This window comes from Pecten maximus, chromosome 10 (assembly GCF_902652985.1).
Source record: "Pecten maximus chromosome 10, xPecMax1.1, whole genome shotgun sequence".
Taxonomy (NCBI): domain Eukaryota; kingdom Metazoa; phylum Mollusca; class Bivalvia; order Pectinida; family Pectinidae; genus Pecten; species Pecten maximus.
Window position 1 is genome coordinate 36,863,922 of NC_047024.1, and position 24,661 is coordinate 36,888,582.

At 37.2% G+C, this 24,661-nt stretch overlaps 1 protein-coding gene across 2 annotated transcripts in view; it reads left to right on the forward strand.

The window, feature by feature from the left end:
* Positions 1 to 24,661, forward strand: part of LOC117335713 — an 87,296-nt gene that overhangs the window by 16,701 nt on the left and 45,934 nt on the right. For both annotated transcript variants that reach the window (XM_033895887.1, XM_033895888.1), the window contains exons 2-6: positions 11,977 to 12,154; positions 12,605 to 12,853; positions 20,500 to 20,625; positions 21,203 to 21,321; positions 23,004 to 23,064. In XM_033895887.1, coding sequence (XP_033751778.1) covers positions 11,977 to 12,154; positions 12,605 to 12,853; positions 20,500 to 20,625; positions 21,203 to 21,321; positions 23,004 to 23,064 — 733 coding nt within the window. The remainder of the gene's footprint in view (positions 1 to 11,976; positions 12,155 to 12,604; positions 12,854 to 20,499; positions 20,626 to 21,202; positions 21,322 to 23,003; positions 23,065 to 24,661) is intronic.

A 24,661-nucleotide genomic window follows, 5' to 3' on the forward strand; every position in this document is an offset into this window, starting at 1 on the left:
GGGGGGGGGAGGAAAAAATATAAAAATATGAATAATTATTCAAAACATGCTGATTAATATAGCATTGCGATGAAAATATCAAATAAAATTGAAACCGAAATATAAACTCTCACCAGAGACATATTTATATCACATATGTGGTATAGACGTCTCTGCTCTCACCAAAGGGATACACCAAAGGGATACGTCAATTAATTTGAACCTCAAGCGCCATAATTATTAATCATAAAATTATCGTGGCACTGATGTATGTAATAAAATAAACGAGCACAAGAAAACAAACCAAAGAAAATAGTAAGTTCAAACACGACCCTAGATCTCAATAATTCAGCTAACAATGTTTACACGTTAATCGAGATCTAGCTATATAAGTCGCCATAAAATTAAATCTCCCGGGTATAATTTGAGCCTCAGTTTGACGCCCGTGCGACATTTCGAGCCGTTTTGCGTTTGTCGTTATGGCATCGTGACAACGGGAATAACACCGGGTACCTGTCTCGTCAAGTCAGCGGTACGTAAATCGTGTGTGTCACAAACAAAATGTCGGACAACGGATTAACGATTATCTTAAACCACTGTAAGTATTTTATAACGTTTGGACTGTTGATGTTTCGGGTCATATTTACAGTTGTCATACCTGTAATTAAGGACCTGACCGGGTGACAACAGAAGGACTTGATGTGTCAGGCCTATTGAGATATTGATTTCCTGTTCAGTCGAACCCTACTGTTTCTGTTGCTTATGGCTGATATCGACACATTGCCTCAAATACAAGGGCATCTGAATATGCTATGTAATTATGTGTTTTGACGAGAACATGTTGAACATCTTTGTGTAAATCAGTTTGACCATACCGACTGCTGACCGACTTTCTACAATCATAGATTAACATTTATTGGATTCTGTGAATGATTTACTGTCTGTTTACAAATAAACACCCTTCCAGAGTCTCTATATGGACTGCTCTAGTCGAATCACAGGGACACATATATACATGTATCAAAGTATAAGAGGCTACATTGTACTTGTATGTTCACTGTATATATTGTATATACTACTTATTATATACATGTATTATATATACTATATATAATTACTGTATATATTATATACATTGTATGTACATGTACATGTATATAACCCACATAGATAGCTGTAATTAACATCAGCTCCGGCATATTTCATACATGTACTCACTGTAGCATTGTCCCTGTGGTCTAACTTTAATGACAGGTTTGCATGGGCAATCAACACTTGATGAGGCTGTGGACTGACTGCTATGTACAGCATCTCTGCACTTATTGAGAGTTACTATTTGTACTCATGTACTAGAAGCAATTTTTAACGCTACATGCCAGGCATGTTTTCCTTTCAATTTATATCAATATATCAGCTTTTTATGGTCTATTTGACTTAGAGGATGACAGATGTACAGTACAGATTATCCCTGAATCACATTTGTCACTTAAGGATTCGTTACTGGGGAGACTTAAGGACACTTGCTAACTCACTATGATACATATCTAATGAGGTGGCAAGTCTGACATGAGACACTTTGATAAAGCAAGATGTATGCTACCATACTGTAACACAGAAACTTAAGGGTGTATACTACCTTTGTTACTGTGACATGGTGACTTAAGGATGTATGCTACAGTACTGTGACATGGTGACTTAAGGATGTATGCTACAGTACTGTGACATGGTGACTTAAGGATGTATGCTACCATACTGTAACACAGAAACTTAAGGGTGTATACTACCTTTGTTAGTGTGATATGGGAGACTTAAGGATGTATGCTACCTTATACTCTGACATGAACAAAACAAGAGAATCAAATGATACCTTTCATTTAGGCTTAAGGATGTATGCTACAGTACTGTGACATGGTGACTTAAGGATGTATGCTAATGCACTGTGACATTCTGATTTTAGTATAAGCTTTCTGCACACTATCATGGGCTCTATATGCATTTGTTGGGTAGTTGTTAAAGGGGGACAACTCTTGTAAACACTAAAATGCTCTCTCATTCAATGCTGTCATGTAGTGTATGCATAGGTTGTATGTCTGTTTCAAGAATTGTTACAACCAGGAGCTAACTCTTTCTTTCTTTCTTTCTTTCTTTCTTTCTTTCTTTCTTTCTTTCTTTCTTTCTTTCTTTCTTTATTTATTTATTTATTTTCCCTAGACACCTGTCCTCATATGACCCCCTCTGTTGCGAGGATACAAAACCCCTAACAAACAAGACAAACAAGCAATTATCCACTTAATGTATTTAGTTTGGTTCAAGTTTTGGTGAAGATATTCAACTGTCGGTGTATAATAATTACATAATGAGTTAACACAAAATAGAACTTGCACGAAAACTTTTTTTTGTATAGGGACATGTATGTAATGAAACCATTATAACACAATGTCCCATACACAGCTGACACCTCAGTTGTAGTCCTATCTGAAATAAGGATGTGTATTACACATGTCATACATACTATGTATTCCCTCTTTGAAATATTAAAAGTCAAATATAGTACAGGGGTGTAAACAGAATTTCTAATCACTGGCCAAGGGTCAGTAGACACCAAAAATCTACTAGCTCAGGGTCAGTAGACACCAAAACTCCACTAGCTCAGGGTCAGTAGACACCAAAAATCCACTAGCTCAGGGCTAGGATACTAGTAGACACCAAAAATCCACTAGCTCAGGGCTAGGATACTAGTAGACACCAAAACTCCACTAGCTCAGGGCTGAGAGACTAGTAGACACCAAAAATCTACTAGTCCAGGGCTTGTAAACACCAGAAATCCATTAGCCCGAAACTTAAAATCTACTTGCCAAACAAATGTGAGGAAAAAATCAGAAAATTTAAGATTAATTAACCATCATATTGAGAAAGGCTCTTTTAGCATACAAGTGAAAATCTTTGATAATCATTGTGATGATGGGCCACTCAGGTCTTGCATGATCAATTTGGCACAAATAACTCAGATTTTTACAAAGGTACATATAATAATAATATGTTCATTGCCAATAAATTTTAAGTTTTAAAGTGTGTTTTGGACACCTGCGTGAACAGAATTGAATTTAGATGTTTCCCTATCTGCTGAAACATCATGGGAAAGTCACTGGCCCCTGACTAATTGGGCTGGTGAATTTGTAAGGAGAGTTGGATGTCAAGTTTTTGCAATAACTCAATAGCTTTGACGATAAATATGACTTGGAAGGAAAATAGTGTTTGGTGGCCATTTACATTCCATTCTCTAATAGTAGTTTCAAGCCATGCACAAAAATGTGATGTTCGAAAGAAATATCTTGTCAGCTGAAGGCGTAAAACCTGTAAATATATTTCATCACTTAAATAGAAAAAATAAATAAAAGAAAAATGTTTTTTTAGTTGCCCTAAAGCTACGTCTTCTCCATTTGCAGCAGAATAAGATTTAAAAGTTATTTAATAAGACATCCATAATATTTTCAGATTTTTTTTTTATGTGGAAAATTACAGTAAAGTAATCTTTATCGGATTTCTTCTTCTTGGGAAGAAATGATGTGTGTCTGTTGACAATTAAATTAGTGATGAAATATATTTCTGTCATTGTGTATCTGCTTGATAAAAAAAGAGGGGATTCAACATTCAAATTTGGAACACATTGAGTTTATTTCTCAGGACTTGATTGAAAAAATCATTTTTTAAATATTGTCCTGAGAACCCAGTTTGAATGGACACGCATTGTAGCTTCGAGCTTTGTTTTATACTTAAAAAAAGTTAATAAAAATTTCTGTAATTATTATATTTGACTCCAGCCAGGTGAAGGATGCAGAAAGCAGGGTTTTATAACCAATGTATAGAACAAAACATCAATAATTTAAACAAAAAAATGTAGCTAAATTTCTAGTCTTTTGACCAAAAGTTAGATAAAAGGCAAAGTCTTACAACAAAGAAACAGCTAAATCCCCCAAAAAGTCTTTAACAAGAGATAGAGCTAAAGTTTGATATACATTGTTTGCTGGGTTTATTACCCCATGAGCAGCCAAGGTTATTTTGAGACATTTAAGTCTCCTAGTAGTAGTTGGTGACTACCTCACTGAACAACAAACGGGAGGCCTGTTGCATGCCATCCAGAGCAATAAGGGTAAAGTGTCTTGCCCAAGGACACAACCACAACAGCACAGACCGGCCCGTTTATCAGCTTCTCAATTAAAGAAACACAAACCGACACAGGTAGGGAGTGTCGAACTACACACCTCAGATCTCAGCCGTGGGTTTACGTGGCCAGCGCTCTTACCTACTCTGCTATCACAGCCTCTCTTATATACAAGAAATGGAACTAGCCCTATACTAATATAGCTGATATATAATCCTACTAATAGAAAAAAGCTTTGCTGAGAGAGTAATGTCGGCCGTAATGGTATGGAACCATCGGAACCTCTGTCACTACTAATGAGTGTAAAGGGAGAATGGGCTTGTCTGATAAACCTGGAGGGTGCCTCGGACATGTATACTTTACATATTATGGTGGAGTCTCGATCCAACACGGCACATCTGTTTATACACATGTAATTTACCAGTTATTTCAACATACTACATAAGTAAAGACATCAGTTGACATTTCCTGTCCAGACCTTTACACCAGACATCAGTTTGTGAATACTCAGTTTAAATATTTGTACATGTACAATAACAATGGTCTAGCTCTGAAGTGTTACCTGTAATTCCAGTTGAAGATTTCACAAAGGGACTCGCACGTACTAGCTAGGTAGGATCAATATTAAGTTAAATTTTCAAAGACAACTCTTGTGTATATATTAATTTCACTAAACATACTTGTATAATTTCTTACTCTTGTTAAACTTTTTGTACATAAATGTTCCTTCACAATTGATTGTGTTTCTGATCCTCTGGGGTATAAATATAGATTTTGGTCTGGTCACAGTATGGATAGATCAATTTCACTGCAACTTTGTCCATGACCCATAGGTGTATGGCGACCTTGACATTTAGCAAAAGTCATTGTCTTACTTTGGCCGAAGGTCAAGGTCATTGTCTGAGCATGGATTTTTGAACCTCTGTTTGGATTTCAGTCATAGGGTACTTCACTGCCACGTTGGCTTTGCTGGCATCTCACTCTAACCAGTTGTGTGACCTTGACTCATGTAAATATGTCTAAGCTAGGTTAAGGTGGAGAAGGGTGTCCAGGCAATATCAGTTCTGTCACATTTGGAGTGAATTCATAAAATTTACATATTGATACCAATGTCCAGCAAGGATGTGTTTAAGTCCAAGGTCATGTGTCAAGGGCAAGCACTATAAATGTTTCGTCACTGCATATGTCAGGTGACCATGAAATAACATTGGTAAATTGATAAATTACTTCCCAGAATGCTGCTATATATTTCTACAGCTGGGTATTATTTGTATACAGGAAAAACTTTGGTAAAGTACTGTGTTCAAAGACATAACCAAAATATGTGATTTAAGTTGCTGCATGGCTTGCAAAATATTCTGAAAATTGGAGAATATTGATATCCATTAAATATTGTTGTGTCCTATTTATGGAAGCTAATGTATTTGACCTGGGATTCAGCTGACTTTCTGACTTGAAATATTTCATGCTTTAATCTCTGAGGGGCTTATGTTAAGTCCCTGATGAGCATAACACAAATACGAAAACCCAACTCTCATCGGTAAAATGTTTTCTAAGTGAACCTCATTTGTATAAAAGCTGTTTAGTAACAGGGCTTTTCCATTGCTCGTTTGTATCGTGACGAGGAATATACCCCAATCCTGCATGTTAGTTAAAGTATTATAAGCTTAACAGTTCTCAAACACAAATCATCAAAGTTGAATATTTTTAGAAAATTGAAAATTGACTCCTGTATTTATGTATATCTTTTGTTTTAGTTCTTGTTCTTAACTATATTAAGTTGTAGTTTTGGTTTTGAATTGTGTTACTATTAAAAGTATTCTGGATAAAGTATTTGAGTAAAATTGTTGATAAGGGAGCTATGCATTTACCAGCAGCCACATGCAGTCAAGATGCCTTTAGAAACAATGGCATTCAGACTGTATGCCCCCGTCCAATTATACTACCCTATGAATAATTAACATGTATTGTGATATTGATCATTGTTTTAATGGCGGAGTACAAAAAGGCTTTATTGTCGATCATCTGTAATCCTTTGGCTCATACGATCGATAAAAGATGTATAACAAAACTTTGGTGTACTGTGTCTGTAACCTGGGTATGGAGGAAAGTGTCCTCAAACGGCTCACACAGAACTATAAACTACACCTTTTTTATAAAAGGAAGATGGATCTGACTTTGTCATGCATGCAAATAGTATTGTATTGTACAGATAGGTCTACATTTTATTGTTAAAAAAGCTATCTCAATTGGAAACAAGGACATTTTTTTTTATTTTCCAAGTATGATAATTAAAGCTTTTTTGGTATACATGTAGTTTTTTTTCTTTTTATATACATATGTATGATTATATTTCAAGTACTTGGCAATGATTTTCCCCCTATGGGTTGCAGCTTCCAAAATCATTCCACCCATAACATTAAAGTATATATTCATTTATTTTTCCCCATGAATTACTAAATGAAATTAATTGAAATTAATATTTTATACACACACATGTATTATTGTATTAAGTAGTACATACATGATGAGGAAGACAATTTTTAACTTGTGAGCCTCAAACTTTGATGATCTACCAGTATCAGATCGCTGTGTCTGAAATAACAGACTGCTACAACAGTACCACTGGGTCTGTAAGTCAGGAGGGAATGATGTAATGTTACCAAAACCCACGAGTAAATTGTCTTATTTTTAAAGCATTCTGCCTTGAATATCAAGATACAAAATCACACTTGGAAGCCTACAGAAAAAGAATATGAAATAAAGTTGCATAATACATTTGATTGAATAATTCCATCCTTGTATTACAGATAATCCCTTCAGCCAGTGTAAGTAAATATTTCTTAATCTGGTGGTCATGCATATGTTGCAACTCTTGTTACCTGTTATAAAGTGTGATATCTAACTTGTTCAGGTTTATTGGTAGAACAGAAATATATTTTTACATTAGTTAAGTAATTAAACAAAAGATAGAAAATGCCAGGATATATCCAGTGTACACACTGATTTTACTTGTGTAAAAGTAGAGAGTGCAATTCCCCTTAACAGGTCAGGCTTGTGGGAATTTCCCTTTAGTCTTGTGGCAGGATATCTGATTAGATAGTAAGAGGTTCAAGCCCCATTGTGGGTAGGATATGAGATTAGATATTATGAGGTTCAAGCCCCATTGTGGGTAGGATATGAGATATTGTTTGTTTGCCAGGTGTATCGCCTTGTGTAGTAGTTGGTGACTATACCTCATTGAACAACATACGTGAGGCCCTTAGCATGCCATCCAGAGCTATTACTGTAAAGTGTCTTGCCCAAGGACATAACCATGACAGCACAGACTGGCCCATTTCTCAGTTGCCAGCAAAACACAAACCAACATGGGTAGGGAGCATGGAATCACACACCTCAGAACTTCATAGGGAGCATGGAATCACACACCTCAGAACTTCACCTGGGATTATATGGATGAAGCTCCATGAGCTATTGTGGCCCCGGATATGAGATAAGATAGGGAGAAGGTCGAGCCCCAGCCTGGGTAGGATATCAGATAAGATACTAGATAGCGAGAAATCAGAGCGCAAATGTGGATAGGATATTCTCAAAAACAGTATGTATATGGACTTTAAATTTCACAGCCTTTCAATATTTTCTGTCAACAAAATTTATACTGGAAGTTAAATTAAAAACAAGAGGCCCAATGGGATTGCATTTCTCATCTGCTCCTAATGCAATTTAAAGTTGATGTCATTCATGTAGCTTCCAAGCTGAACATGCATGCCTTCATTTTAATATAAGTATAGACAAGTGAATTTATTTCCACAAATATTGTAGCACATCAACCCAGCATATTCCTGGCCCATATATCATGAACCTGGCTCTTTTACATTTGATATATTTGTTACATGTGACCTTGAAAGTAGGTCAAGGTCATTCATTTGAACAAGCTTGGTAGTATCTGCTCAGCCCTGCATGTCACACAGACCCAATATTGGGTCTCTGGTCTTTTTTCTATTTGAGAAGTTGTTTAGAAGATTTCAGCACATCGGCCCCCTTTAGGTCAAGGCCAGTTCATTTAAATGTGATTTATAATCACTGGTAGGAATTGCTTTCTTTAAAAGCATAAGTCTCCAGAGTTTTGTTAAGTTGTTCATGAATAATTCAAAAGATTTTGGATGAGAGTGACGGTTTTGTATAGAGAGATAGAGTCAATGTCCATTATTGTCGCAGCAGGGATAAAAACAAGTGACTGCTGGCATCTTTTGTCCCCGATGTACCGCTACATTAATGAATGTCTTATGCATGATCACATCAGCTGACAGCTGGAGGACCCTTATTGCTGCTGTGGAAGTGTTTACGATTTGTCTATAGGGATCAACCAACCAATTGAAAAAATAGACTTTTGAAACATCCCCTGTGTATAGAAAGTTGAGACAGGGATAAAAATGTTATGAAGTTACAAAATGGATATGTAGCCTGATAGGTAACTTTCCAAAAGAAATGTTGATATAAATTTCGTAAGCCCAATTTAATTTTTTTTCAAAAGTTCAAGTCATAATAATTAACAGGTAAACATTTCAGATTTTTGAGAATTTTTACTGTGAAATTCACCCATTTTCAAAATGGCTACCCTGGAAAAAATTTGAGCTGAAGGACCCAACTTTGTTTTTTGATTAAGTGTTATATGAGACCCTAAACTTTTGTTATAAACCATAATTGTCATATTGAATTCAAGAATTTTAATGATATACATACTTCAAAACGTTAACACTAAAGTCTATGGAAAAACAATTTGATCCCTAAATGACGTTTCTGACACATTTTCTTACATATGAATTTTATCAGGATTTTTCATAAGCCAATTTTAACACCATAAGATACGTCATTTACATTTACTTATGTTTCTTTTCAAATGTGTTTTATCATGAAAAGAAACATAAGTTAATATCTATTCTGCAAATTTTCAGTGTATCTGCATGTAGACTCATTGTTTTGAAATTGATGATGTATTGATGATGTATTGACAATGTATTGACGACGTATTCAAGTAAAATTGATTTTGTTGAGGCACAGCATTGAATAGGATGGGCCTGTTTCATTGTAATGGACTACGCAGGATGTGGTCAAGCCAACTTGGTGAAATAATGCCGTAAAAAAGCCCACTTGTTGTCGAGCTATATAATAATGAATTGTTGACATGACGTCATTATATTGTTTCTGTGACGTCATATAGTTGTTGTGAATGAAGTATCCTGTCTCAACTGTAGGATTTTTCGTGGCCAAATTACCTTAGGTACAGATATGTTTATTTCGACTTGAATTTTGTTAAGTGATGAGTATGTGTGAAAAATAATCAAACATGGGTCTGTTCCATGGACAAGAATATCTCAACCCGAATGTAAGAGTTTGGCTGGCCAGTACTCAGCAAGCCTGGTGCTGAACAGCCAAACTGTACATTACACCTACAATTACCTAAATGTTTTGACAGGGTCTGAAAATAGCCAGACTCTAACAAGCCTAATGTCTTTAAATCATTACCTATTATCATGGAAATTAAAACTGTAGTAGAAAGTTTGAACATTGAACCCATCTAAAACACAAACTCTGGTGAAAATCTGAAATGTATGGTTTAATCCAACTCCGAGTTGTTGGCCTTTCTCTGCAAGATTTTCCACAGATGTCCTGTACCATATTATATATATATTGTCCTTGGGAAACACACTTTGTTGAAATTCCTCTAGTAAGCATGCATCAGACTTTACCTATGTAATGCTTACATGGTGTAGCCACTAGCTACTACATGTAGACCTTATTCAGAATGACTCTGTACTCTCTCAGATTCTGTACTTGGGAGAATAAACAAACAGTATACAAACAAATCATAACACCTCCTGGTTTTTATTGTTATACGGCCCATCAGGAGTTTCTGGCCTTAGATTGGTCTGTTTTTGTATTGTTTAACTTCCTATCAACAGCTAAGGTCATTCAAGGACGGCAGGCATTGAGGACCAAGACTAGACATAAGATTGGGTGTGACGAGCTGATAAAGTATGTCCCAATGGGATTATATACCTTAAGTCTGGAGGAGCCTGGAGTAGAGAATAGGGCTATAATGATAAGTTCAGGTGAAATATTCAATACACAATGTTAATTATCATTAGGATTGATGCAGACTGATCAGATATATTTATGTTGGTATATTGTCAAGTTATCCCTGTAGAATATTGATTACTTTAACTAAGAACTATGGCCCAACACACCAATGAATTACACAGAACAATGAATTGTACAAGAAAAGCAGGATGGCATTATTATGGTGTGTATCTCGTTACTGTTGACAGCATGGCTGGGAAATATTGTGTGTTATAAATGAGACCTGGATGGACAGTTAATCAAATCTGTTTGGAATAAATTGAAACTATCTATAGTACATTAATGGTGGGATGATATATGTGATATTGATTCACAAGTCTGTGGGACAGATGAGCTGGAGGTCCTCAGGGATCTTACTAATACAAACAGATACAGTGTGCCATCGAGGTATCTTGATGTAGCTCGATCAAGTACCCAAAGCTGACATTGAAACCTGATGGTTTAACATTGCATACAATAGCATTGGCAGAAAACATAGACGCTTCTGTAAAGCAGAGAGTCCAAAACACTTATAATCTCTATAAAAGGAGCTCCAGTTTCTGTAGCCTTTTTTTCTGAGTGGGAGCCCTAAATTTGCTAATGTAATTTTTATTTTCAAAATAAAAAAAAAATTCTGCTGCAAGGAATTAATTTTAGGACTCTTTATTCTAAAACAGGTTTTCTTGTTTTGATTATAATCCAATACAGGTCATCACAATGATGTTTAAACAATGCTAAAGCATTTCTAAGGATGAAATGTTCCAGTAAAAATGATGTATGAGCTATAAATATCTTTTTTATAATGAATATTATTACAAACTAAATATTTCAAAAGGAAAATAATTGAGTGATGGGAGTCTGTATTTAAGTATCTGATACTAAATTTGTGTTAACACATGATGAGGGACAATTTCCAGATGTTGCACCACTGTACGACCATATAAGGAAAACCATTACCATGATTGGAGATACGTTGATCAAGGGAAGCATGCAGGCTTTGGAATGTGATGTTTAATTATTAAACAATCGCGACAAGCTAATTAAAATGACTAAATATTGAAATCAATTTTCTGTCAAGTTGGTAAAATATGTTCTCTTTAAAATGAAATATTTGTACTTGTATAATTCACAAATATTTTAGAGTGAGACATGTTAGTTGGCTGTTTTAGGGATTTAAAATCCACTTCAGTTGATTCCCCGAGGAGAAAGTGTACCACTGGACCCGTTTTAATCAGAGAGAACTAGCTCCTAGGGACATGTTCCCCCTTACATGTACACTAATATAGATAATTGAATAGAGGAAAAAAAAAAAATTCTTGTGTAGAGTTATTTCCCTTGTATGATTTTCTTTTCTTTAAATTAATCGAGTCCTGAGTGTGGTTTTATATGTTAAAATCTCTGTCAATGATGTAATATTTAAATGTCTGTTTCATAATCACCAATAGATGTATTTTATTCATGGTTAAATTAAATTTTATTTACTCCAGAGTATTTGTGTGACCTATAAGGTACATTACAGAATAAAGGATGTAGAAGTATTAGATGGTGAACGCCATTGTGTGACCTATAAGGTACATTACAGAATAGAGGATGTAGATGTATTAGATGATGAACGCCATTGTGTGACCTATAAGGTTACATTACAGAATGGAGGATGTAGATGTATTAGATGATGAACGCCATTGTGTGACCTATAAGCTTGGTTTAATTTACAGAATTGAGGGCGTTGAAGAAAATGAATCAAGTACAGAGGCTGGCCCAGTGATTGGTCAAGATCAGCTGACCGACAGACAGCACAAGAGTAATTCAGGCCGCTACAGCCAGTATTTGACCAGTTCTAAAATCCAACAGTCACAGACCAACAGACACCCACAGTTCCATACAAATATGGAGGTAATTAGTGACCATTGGTCAAAGTGGGGTCATCAGGTGACCTCACAAGTGTGATACATAGCCAAATTAATGTAAATGCTGTAGATGTTTATTAGAGACAGAATGATATTTTTAGAATCAATATAAGATGGGTAGCTCTTAAAGACTAAAAGCCAAAAGCTGAAAAAATATATCCCAGATCCATTGACTTAAAAGTATAAATAACGAAACTGTCACATTTTAATTTTGACCCTTGTGATACATTATACAGTAACGTACTGGTATATATACAATCTAGTTTTCATGAAAATAAAAACATGTAAATATCTCTGTAAAATGAAATTTCATGTCTGTTGAATTAAATGGACAATTGATATCAATTTGTGGGAAAATCCATTTTTAATCTTTGATAAAGGTATCCTGTTTTTAAATGTTAACTGTCCATGTCATTGATCAAACCAATATTAACAGGTGTTTGCTGGACAGTTTGAAAATGTAGCCAAGATGAGTCGTCTTGCTCCTTCCTCTGGGGGGAGCAAGTCAGAGAAAGCCCCACCCCCTGTGAAGGTTCGTCCAGTGTACTACAGCCCTGGACCTGACGCTCCGACGTACAGGCACAGTGAGTCAGACTCCAGGTCAGACGCTAGCACCCCTCGACCACCACGACCACGAGGGGACAGACCAATGTCAGGCAGGGAGGGGCAAAGAGTGTTTTACAGGGTAAGTATCAACTACACTTTGTAGGTAGTACCTGGTCCTAACTTTAGGGTTTGAGGTATGGTTTGCCAGGATACAGTAGAATAAAACCATGATCAACAGAAAATAAAATCTTCTGGGAAACTTATTCTTTCCCCAACAAGAGTATGTGTACATCCTTTAAATCCAGACTTTTAAAACTTTTTTAAAACTGAAGCTGTGAACCATTAAAAACAGCCTAGATCTGTGACACATGGTACTGTCAGTCCTCTGAAACCTGTCTATAAAGGTCACCTCCATATAACAAAGTCCTGCCCTAAATGCCACCTCTTAAGGCAACCTATATATAAAAACCTTTCTATAAAGGTCACCTCTATATATCAAAATCATGCCATCAAGGCCACCTCTGAAACTTGTCTATAAAGGTCACCTCCATATAACAAAGTCCTGCCCTAAAGGCTACCTCTTCAGGCAACCTATATATAAAAACCTTTCTATAAAGGTCACCTCTATATATCAAAATCCTACCATCAAGACCACCTCTGAAACTTGTCTATAAAGGTCACCTCCATATAACAAAGTCCTGCCCTAAAGGCTACCTCTTAAGGCAACCTATATATAAAAACCTGTCTATAAAGGTCACCTAACAAACACCTGTCCTAAAAGCCACGTCTATATAACTGAAATCTGTCTCAAAGGAAACAAACCTTTATATAACAAAAATCTTTCCTAAAAGTCACCTGCATATACCAAAAACCTGCTCTTTAAATGCCATCTTTATATAACTAAAACCTGTATATAAAGGCACCTCTATGTAACAAAATACTGTCTATAGACATCACCTCTATATAAGAAAAAACTGTCTATAAAACCAAAGTCATACATATATGACAGAATCTTGTCTAAAAAGGACGCCACTGTTTTAACTTCCAATATAACACAACTAATTCTATATGGACCTCTATATAAAGGTCCCTTGCCAATATAACACAACTAATTCTATATGGACCTCTATATAAAGGTCCCTTGCCAATATAACACAACTAATTCTATATGGACCTCTATATAAAGGTCCCTTGCCAATATAACACAACTAATTCTATATGGACCTCTATATAAAGGTCCCTTGCCAATATAACACAACTAATTCTATATGGACCTCTATATAAAGGTCCCTTGCCAATATAAAACAACTAATTCTATATGGACCTCTATATAAAGGTCCCTTGCCAATATAACACAACTAATTCTATATGGACCTCTATATAAAGGTGCCTTGCCAATATAACACAACTTATTCTATATGGACCTCTATATAAAGGTCCCTTGCCAATATAACACAACTAATTCTATATGGACCTCTATATAAAGGTCCCTTGCCAATATAACACAACTTATTCTATATGGACCTCTATATAAAGGTCCCTTGCCAATATAACACAACTAATTCTATATGGACCTCTATATAAAGGTCCCTTGCCAATATAAAACAACTAATTCTATATGGACCTCTATATAAAGGTCCCTTGCCAATATAACACAACTAATTCTATATGGACCTCTATATAAAGGTGCCTTGCCAATATAACACAACTTATTCTATATGGAACTCTATATATCGGTCCCTTGCCAATATAACACAACTAATTCTATATGGACCTCTATATAAAGGTCCCTTGCCAATATAACACAACTAATTCTATATGGACCTCTATATAAAGGTCCCTTGCCAATATAACACAACTAATTCTATATGGACCTCTATATAAAGGTCCCTTGCCAATATAACACAACTAATTCTATATGGACCTCTATATAAAGGTCCCTTGCCAATATAACACAACTAATTCTATATGGACCTCTATATATCGGTCCCTTGCCAATATAACACAACTTATTCTATATGGACCTCTATATAAAGGTCCCTTGCCTGTAGAGCCTGTTCTTCTATTCACACTTGAGTGGACATTATAGGCAGATTTGAATGCGGCATTGCGACTTCCAGCACAAAAGATTATAGTAGCCATTTATCTTTAAATAACAACCAGTTTACCAATACTCCAATAATGCTATGTTCTCCCACAGTAAAGGCCATATATCTTATGTAGAACTTGTAATTCTTCCAAAACTTTCCAATTAATTTTAGTGCTACCTTACTTCCGCTGGATATATTGGCACACATTCTTTGGTCATGTTTCATCTTCCATTCTCCTGGAAACCATGTTCCATGAAATGAAAACTGTACTTAACATATCCCACTTTGTATGTAATAGCATGTCGATGCAGTTGATTGTGACATTAACAGAACCAATCTATGAACAATAAATTTCTCGTGGATTAAGAGTCCAGCCTTACCCTGGAAGTTCGGGAGACATGGACGTGACATGGTTGCTGACTATATATGTCTCTGTATTGTCAAGTCACGAAACTCAATAAATACTTGTGGAGCCGTGTAATCAGTCCCATACTCTATCCGAGATAAGGAATACCATTACCTACCATATTTTGTGGGGTTTTAATTTGACTATTTCGAAAGTGCACAACGTATTAAAAGTTGAGAACAATAAAATTATATTTATGATGTGCGATTCCTGTAGAGCCACTCAGAATATACCGTTAAATACAAATATACCATTAAATACAAAGAAAACCAGTAATGCTAGTGTGAATTGAAATTTGGCCGTTATATTCCTAAAAAACGACATGATGTAAAAACATGTAACAATACATGTTGTCCCACACTGAACAACATTACAATAAATCATTGTACAATATAAACATTATACCAAATAATTGTAGGTGGGGTGCAAAAAACCGCCACATGGCAGAGATAGCAAGCATGGAATCCCATGTGTCCAAGCATTGCTAGCTCTCGCCAAACCCCACTTAACAATAAAATTATATTTATTTTCATTTCCTGTTAATTATTTTAATTATTCAGAAATCTTTTTTTTTTTGAAATTTAATATTTTAAAAGTCAAGTCTGATAAAAATGTCATCTCATTTCAAATCACCATTACTGTATGACTCACATCATCATCATGTAGATTTTTTTTAATCAATTTTTCCTGACTCATTATAACTAATGTTTTGTTAATGTCATTCAATAGTATAAATAAGAGAATGGGGATGATGTGTTAGCCAGATGTTGTATATTTGTTATTGATTTACAGATGAGGTGATACGGAATGTACCGTCTGGGTGTAATTAAATGAAAAGCTATACACACTCTTTTGACTTTAAATTGTTGATATATGATAAGAAAATCAAAAGCTATAACTTTGCAAACCCTTAAAGATTAGCAAATTTCATGAAAATTATCCAACCCAATTAATTTCAAGGGATCAAAAGAAGGACCTATTTTCCAAAAATGCATAAAAAACAGTCTTTTTTCAAAGATTTACCATAAAATTACACTCTATGAATTATCCTTTCTAAATATTATGTTATTCTGTGAAAATGTGCTCTGAATTTAACAAAATTTCCAAATAGACATAAAATTGCTAAACATTGTAGTGCATTACCAAAAAAAATTTACGGTAAAAAAAAAAAATACACAACATTTTAATAGACGATGTGTGCCTCCTCAACAAGCCTTCAAAAACAATCACAGTTTCCAAATATTGTATGAGGCTGGAAAACTACTAATTATGTTACTCAAGGTATGGCTTCTCTGTCCGTGATAAGAAATATAAGTGACCTGTTACATAGCAACCTTACCATGAATAATTTTCTTTCTCTGAGTTCTTACAAGAAATTAAGTTGTTTTCATAGAATCTGGCTGTAGGATAATGTAGTTATTTTTGATGGGACGTCAATATTTTTGCAACTTTACTGTCTATTAATATAATCATGGAAATTTAAACAACTATGGAACATTTATTGCCTAGACTCTACTGCAGCTAGCCAACATTACCTATTTGGAATGGAGACTGCACGGCCTGCTAATACACACTTCCTGCTCAGACTCAAATACTTTTAGTGATAAAATCTGATATTCCAAATTAATGTTTTTCTAATGAAGGAATTTTGGAAAGAATACAAGAAACTAGATGTCATGTTTAGCAGCAGGTGACAACCTCAATGAATACAGGTCAAATGTCATGTTTAGCAGCAGGTGACAACCTCAATGAATACAAGAGACTAGATGTCATGTGTAGTAGCTGGTGACTACCTGAATGAAAACAGATCAAATGTCATGTGTAGTAGAAGTTGGCTTCCTCAATGAATACAGGAGATCAAATGTCATGTTTAGTAGCAGGTGACTACCTCAATGAATACTGGAAATCAAACATCTATGGCACATTACTACCAGAGCGATTGGTAAAGTGCCTTGCCTCAGGACACAGCCACCAGCCACATCAGTAGAGGATAGTACAGGATAGGAGTAAAGGACTCACCTCAGATCGCATTATTAAAAACTGTATAACATAAAACCTTAAAATCAGAATCAGTTCCATTTGATATTTTTGCCAGAAATTGGTAATTTTATTACAGAACTGTAACTGTATAATGTTGTGTAAACCAAGAATGGTGATCATTCAATTAATCTCCTCTCGGCATTTGACCGCGAATGTCTGGGCTGAATTTACCATTGTGTCTCAGTACAGAGATGCAGCTGTTATGTAGCACTGCAAGCATGCTTGATCGTTCAGAATATAGGGAGAAGATTGATGAGAAACAAAAGCGAAAAAAAGGAAAAGTTAGTGTTGTCATCACTCAGTACAAATTATTCATTTGGGGACTGACAATCTGTTCAGAAAATGATGTATTGTTGCTTTACTATCTTGAAAACTTTACGAGGGTCGCAATGGAACGCTGCATGACTGTCTCCAACAATACGGATACTCATATCCAAGGCACATGGCAAATTCTAAAAGCAATTTATTTTCACAGAAACCCTCCACTGAGAAAAGTTCAATGTATGGGCCGTTTTGGTTCTTCTAGTTGTACTTAATGTCCGTCAGGTTTAATGTCTCTTCTATATAAATTACGTTGAAAACTGATGTGTCTTAGATGCTGTCACTAGTGTGTCTTTTAACTGTGTTGCTATGTATCGGTGGTTGTTGTTCTGTCTTGTCCCTCTTAGGCCACATGTATCGGTGGTTGGTGTTCTGTCTTGTCCCTCCCAGGCCACATGTACCGGTGGTTGGTGTTCTGTCTTGTCCCTCCTAGGCCACATGTACCGGTGGTTGGTGTTCTGTCTTGTCCCTCCCAGGCCACATGTATCGGTGGTTGGTGTTCTGTCTTGTCTCTCCCAGGCCACATGTATCGGTGGTTGGTGTTCTGTCTTGTCCCTCTTAGGCCACATGTATCGGTGGTTGGTGTTATGTTTTGTCCCTCTTAGGCCACATGTATCGGTGGTTGGTGTTATGTTTTGTCCCTCTTAGGCCACATGTATCGGTGGTTGGTGTTATGTTTTGTCCCTCCCAGGCCACATGTATCGGTGGTTGGTGTTCTGTCTTGTCCCTCCCAGGCCACATGTACCGGTGGTTGGTGTTCTGTCTTGTCCCTGTCAGGCCACTTGTATCGTTGGTTGGTGTTCTGTCTTGTCTCTCCCAGGCCACATGTATCGGTGGTTGGTGTTCTGTCTTGTCCCTCCCAGGCCACATGTATCGGTGGTTGGTGTTCTGTCTTGTCCCTCCCAGGCCACATGTATCGGTGGTTGGTGTTCTGTCTTGTCTCTCCCAGGCCACATGTATCGGTGGTTGGTGTTCTGTCTTGTCCCTGTCAGGCCACATGTATCGGTGGTTGGTGTTCTGTCTTGTCTCTCCCAGGCCACATGTATCGGTGGTTGGTGTTCTGTCTTGTCTCTGTCAGGCCACATTCATCGGTGGTTGGTGTTCTGTCTTGTCCCTGTCAGGCCACATGTATCGGTGGTTGGTGTTCTGTCTTGTCTCTCCCAGGCCACATGTATCGGTGGTTGGTGTTCTGTCTTGTCTCTCCCAGGCCACATGTATCGGTGGTTGGTGTTCTGTCTTGTCCCTGTCAGGCCACATGTATCGGTGGTTGGTGTTCTGTCTTGTCTCTCCCAGGCCACATGTATCGGTGGTTGGTGTTCTGTCTTGTCCCTCTTAGGCCACATGTATCGGTGGTTGGTGTTCTGTCTTGTCTCTCCCAGGCCACATGTATCGGTGGTTGGTGTTCTGTCTTGTCCCTCTTAGGCCACATGTATCGGTGGTTGGTGTTCTGTCTTGTCTCTCCCAGGCCACATGTATCGGTGGTTGGTGTTCTGTTTTGTCCCTCCTAGGCCACATGTATCGGTGGTTGGTGTTCTGTCTTGTCCCTGTCAGGCCACATGTATCAGTGGTTGGTGTTCTGTCTTGTCCCTCCCAGGCCACATGTATCGGTGGTTGGTGTTCTGTCTTGTCTCTCCCAGGCCACATGTATCGGTGGTTGGTGTTCTGTCTTGTCCCTCTTAGGCCACATGTATGGGTGGTTGGTGTTCTGTCTTGTCTCTCCCAGGCCACATGTATCGGTGGTTGGTGTTCTGTCTTGTCCCTCTTAGGCCACATGTATGGGTGGTTGGTGTTCTGTCTTGTCTCTCCCAGGCCACATGTATCGGTGGTTGGTGTTCTGTCTTGTCCCTGTCAGGCCACATGTATTGGTGGTTGGTGTTCTGTCTTGTCCCTGTCAGTCCACACGAACCATAATTCACATTTATACATGTGTAAATTTATTATAAAATAGAGTAACCTTACATCATGCCATCCACGTAAACATACAGCTATGCTTTTAAGACCAAAGTGTAGCAAAGTTTACGTAACTGGTTCAGAAAAAAGCTTTATTGTTATTTTGTTGTGAAATATTCGAGCCATTAATTTCTATATTTCAGGTTCTCTTTTCATAGTTTACTGCCAATGCCATGGGAAGTCACTTTCTTTATGGCGAAGCTATTTCGCAAATGAATCAAACATTCATGAGAAAGTCATAACAAACAGCTACCGTACCTCAATAAAACTACTCCACCATTTCTGTGAGAACTACACACCACGCCTATAAAACCATCATTGGGAGTAACATTTCATTTCTTGTCTTTGTTTTGAAGTCACTTAGGCAATAACTGAATGCCCTGTAGTCTTCACCCTAAAACGCCTTGTTGTGATCGTTCAATTAAGTTGAATGCAGCATGCTGACATGTTTTGTTTATGTCAATACTTTTTACAGTGCTCTGAGATTTTTGCTATGCCTTTGGGATTCTTTGGATTTCGAAGTTATCCCATATAACATGAATACATTTAATTCTGCATTTACTTTTTATGCAGAATATAAATTATTCATTTAAAAGTCACAATGATTTTATTATATGCAATTAATTGTCATGCCATTGTGGTACTTACAGCAGCTTGTTTTGTGAAAATTTTTATCATCTAAGACACAAAGTTGTGTTAATTAGTTTGTTTTATCAGTTTAAGGTAATTAAGATCAGATACATTTTAATTAAAGTCATTGGGAATGAACAAATGATGAAAGCTCTGAAGCTGTGACGATCAGCATGGAATTGTAAATACACAGTATCAAAATTGAATTTGAATAAGTCATTGGATTATCACGGTCAGATGGATCCTTACTTGAATGGGACCAGAATTAATGTTTATTTCACGAGAGTTTGGTCCTGTAGACAGAACCATAAGAGGTCTAGAGATTATACATGTGATTCTGCCTTACAGGCACCATTCACCGGTGAGCCCCCTGGTAAGGTGGACGAACACTCCATAGAAGATAAAGCAGGACTGGAAAAGTGGAGAAACAAACAACGACAGCGGGAATTCAAACAGAAGCTGTCAAAGGAGGAGGTAAGGGTGTGTTTCTGACAGACAGTACTAGATATAATCGCGTGGGTTTATACCTAAATAGAATATAGGCAATATTATTTTTATCAAAAGTATGATAACCAATGCAATTCAGTATTATAAAATGATAACAAGATATTAACCACTTTCAACAAGCTGGAAAATGCCAAAGGCTTAAAACAAAGGCATTATTGCTAAGAACAGCAGAGGGAAGAAGTGAAAGTTTACTCAAATAGGGAAAATGAAGTAAAGCTTGAAAACTATAGTGGAGGAGATTTGTGTATTATCAGAGTTTCAGTCTGAGATCGGAGTTTGATGTTGATTAGAGGACGAGGATTGTTCTGGAAAGGAAATATTCATATACCTGTGTTCTATACCAGATTGATATTTATTTCATTGATATATATTATTTTGTATGTCCTGTGTGGCAGGTCGGAGGAACATGGATGTCAATTCTGGTGTTAATTTGGTTATTTTTTATTATGTGGTTAACCCCAGTTCTAAGTGACTTGGTCGGGATATTTTGATATCTACTGTTGGTGTACACATCTGATTTATGATTTGGTTTTATTGGTGACAGATGGATGATGACAGGAAGGAAAACCGACGAAGACGGATCCTGACTCGACGACAGAGAGACCAACTCTATCGTGGGTACAATGATGACTTGTACGATGCTTATTCTGACATAGAGGCAAGGTTAGTATTGTTTATATGTCAGACTGTGGACAGCAATAAACCCGGAGGATCAGCACTAATAGACTCTTACACGGGCCTTGTACAGGGATATCTCAGCCCGAGTGTCGAAGTTTGGCTGGTCAGCACGAGGCTTGCCGAGGTTTATATGAGGATTGAGATATCCCTGTCCAGAGAATAGGTCCATGTTTGATCATTTTTCTCACATACTTTTAAAAAAGGAACTAAGGTGTTACAAAAACCTTTTTTTTGCGCTTATCATCAATGTCCCGTGAAATGTCCATCAGAATTGTTATGTTATTAATTTGCGGTTACACTATATATGAAATGATGACGTTACGCTATTGTGAATGCCGTTAGTCCAGCTGCTTTTCCCTTCCCTATGTGAGATCGATTATCCCTAGAAACCATGTGATCCCCTTGTTATTATGTGGGAAATGATTGATCCCTGACACAAAGGGAGGGGCTTATTGCATAACAATGAAATAACCTCCCCAGGTAGAGTAAAATATTGAACAATAGAAACTTCAACAATGACATTTATAGAAAAATTTATTGTTTAATTTATTGTTTCTGCATACAAATATTTTGCTCCATAATTAATGCAAATTAACAGTAAAAGGTTGTTGCAGCCTTGTAGCAATCATTAGTTGCAGCATTACTGCGACTATTGGCATTAGATCTCTCATTTCTGTAAGGGCAGACTTTGATACATCATATTGTAGGAACTATTTGATACTGTGTAGTGATTGATGTGACCGAGTCATATTGTCTGTTCTGTAAAACTTTAAATCCAATGTCACTCCGGAATATTCTGACACCAAACATAATATCTCAATCCAACCACACACAGTAAAGCTCGTGTGTCTCGATGTGATGTCAAATCTAAAAACATGTGAGCTGCAGAACACGCTTCATCTTATATTTTGTTACATAGAGTAAATTCTCAAGTGTAGGATCAAATTTACCTGTTATAACGTAAACAATGTCATAAATCAGCATTTGGCTGAAGTTGTTTGGATTTGTTGTGGTTTAAATCAGCATATGACTTTGAAGATGATTTCGAACATACCGTATTTATCTGACTATGAGTGCAGACAAATGTACCTGGCAATGAGCCGATACCCTTATATATTGTAGTTTAGTTAAATTGTTAACAAATGATTGTCTTTGTCCACCAACTTCTCTATTCCTCATAGATAATCATGGTCTTACCAAATTAGAAATTCAACATAGCCACCATCAGGCTTCTGTAGGCATGTTAAAGTTATAAATTAGAATTTGTTTTTGATTCAAACAGGATATATATATAGAATTTTCACAAGAACAAATTGGAGTAAATATTTCCTACGACCCTATATTTATAATGATGGTAAATTTTGAAGCTGTAAAATAATACAAGATGGTAACTAAAAATGTCAAATACATTAGAAAAATCTCCATGTTACTTTTGAAACACACCATGAGGTCTTGGTGATAAATGATCTGTAGCTTCCTAAAGGATTGTTAAGTTTGATTTAAATAGATGACAACAAAATGTGTTATACTCCTAAATAACCGTTATCTACAGAATCATGAGAACTATTAAATATAATAGTAGATTTCTACATTCCAAAATGATTTAAAAAAAAAACTGTTGAGTCTGTTGTTGATTGTTGATAGCATTCTCTCATTTTGTTCAATAGATATGGCTACAGACACTACGCCTCATCTCGGAGTGGATACTCAACACCAGGTGGCAGTTGTGTAAGTACTCAATTGTACATTGCTCAAAATTTGTCTGTAAAATAAATCCAATCTTTAAAGTATTTTGTCATATTTACGCGTACAAACATGTGATAGGTTTTACCTCATTTCCATGGCCATGCAGAGACAATTTGTATTGCTCAGAGTCCTAAAGATGTTTGAATTGAGATTAGGCACTTGTCAGTAGTCATTGACATTTTCGTTGCTATGTGGTAACCGAAGTCGTAACTAAAGAAGACGTTACAGACTGTGGACACAAAATGGGAAAACGATTCAATTTTATGGCAAAAAATTGAACAAAAAAGCCGAATGATGTACATAAACTTAGGTATATATATATATGTACAGTATTAATGACAAAGAAATCACAGAGGGATAAGGAAGCCATGTTACTGATTGAATCTGAAAATGAAAACCTATCTTAGTGCTAGGAAAAACCAATTTGTTTATGAAAAAAAATTGCATCATGTTGAAAGTGCCATCACCTAAAAGTGCCCTAAGGACATCATTCACCTTAGTTCCCAAACAGCACCCTTCCTCAGTCATCCTCAAACAGCACCCTTCCTCAGTCATCCTCAAACAGCACCCTTCCTCAGTCATCCTCAAACAGCACCCTTCCTCAGTCATCCTCAAACAGCACCCTTCCTCAGTCATCCTCAAACAGCACCCTTCCTCAGTCATCCTCAAACAGCACCCTTCCTCAGTCATCCTCAAACAGCACCCTTCCTCAGTCATCCTCAAACAGCACCCTTCCTCAGTCATCCTCAAACAGCACCCTTCCTCAGTCATCCTCAAACAGCACCCTTCCTCAGTCATCCTCAAACAGCACCCTTCCTCAGTCATCCTCAAACAGCACCCTTCCTCAGTCATCCTCAAACAGCACCCCTCCTCAGTCATCCTCAAACAGCACCCTTCCTCAGTCATCCTCAAACAGCACCCCTCCTCAGTCATCCTCAAACAGCACCCTTCCTCGGTCAACCTCAAACAGCACCCTTCCTCGGTCATCCTCAAACAGCACCCTTCCTCGGTCATCCTCAAACAGCACCCTTCCTCGGTCATCCTCAAACAGCACCCTTCCTCGGTCATCCTCAAACAGCACCCTTCCTCGGTCATCCTCAAACAGCACCCTTCCTCGGTCATCCTCAAACAGCACCCTTCCTCGGTCATCCTCAAACAGCACCCTTCCTCGGTCATCCTCAAACAGCACCCTTCCTCGGTCATCCTCAAACAGCACCCTTCCTCGGTCATCCTCAAACAGCACCCTTCCTCGGTCATCCTCAAACAGCACCCTTCCTCGGTCATCCTCAAACAGCACCCTTCCTCGGTCATCCTCAAACAGCACCCTTCCTCGGTCATCCTCAAACAGCACCCTTCCTCGGTCATCCTCAAACAGCACCCTTCCTCGGTCATCCTCAAACAGCACCCTTCCTCGGTCATCTCCAAACAGCACCCTTCCTCGGTCATCCTCAAACAGCACCCTTCCTAGGTCATCCTCAAACAGCACCCTTCCTCAGTCATCCTCAAACAGCACCCTTCCTCGGTCAACCTCAAACAGCACCCTTCCTCGGTCATCCTCAAACAGCACCCTTCCTCGGTC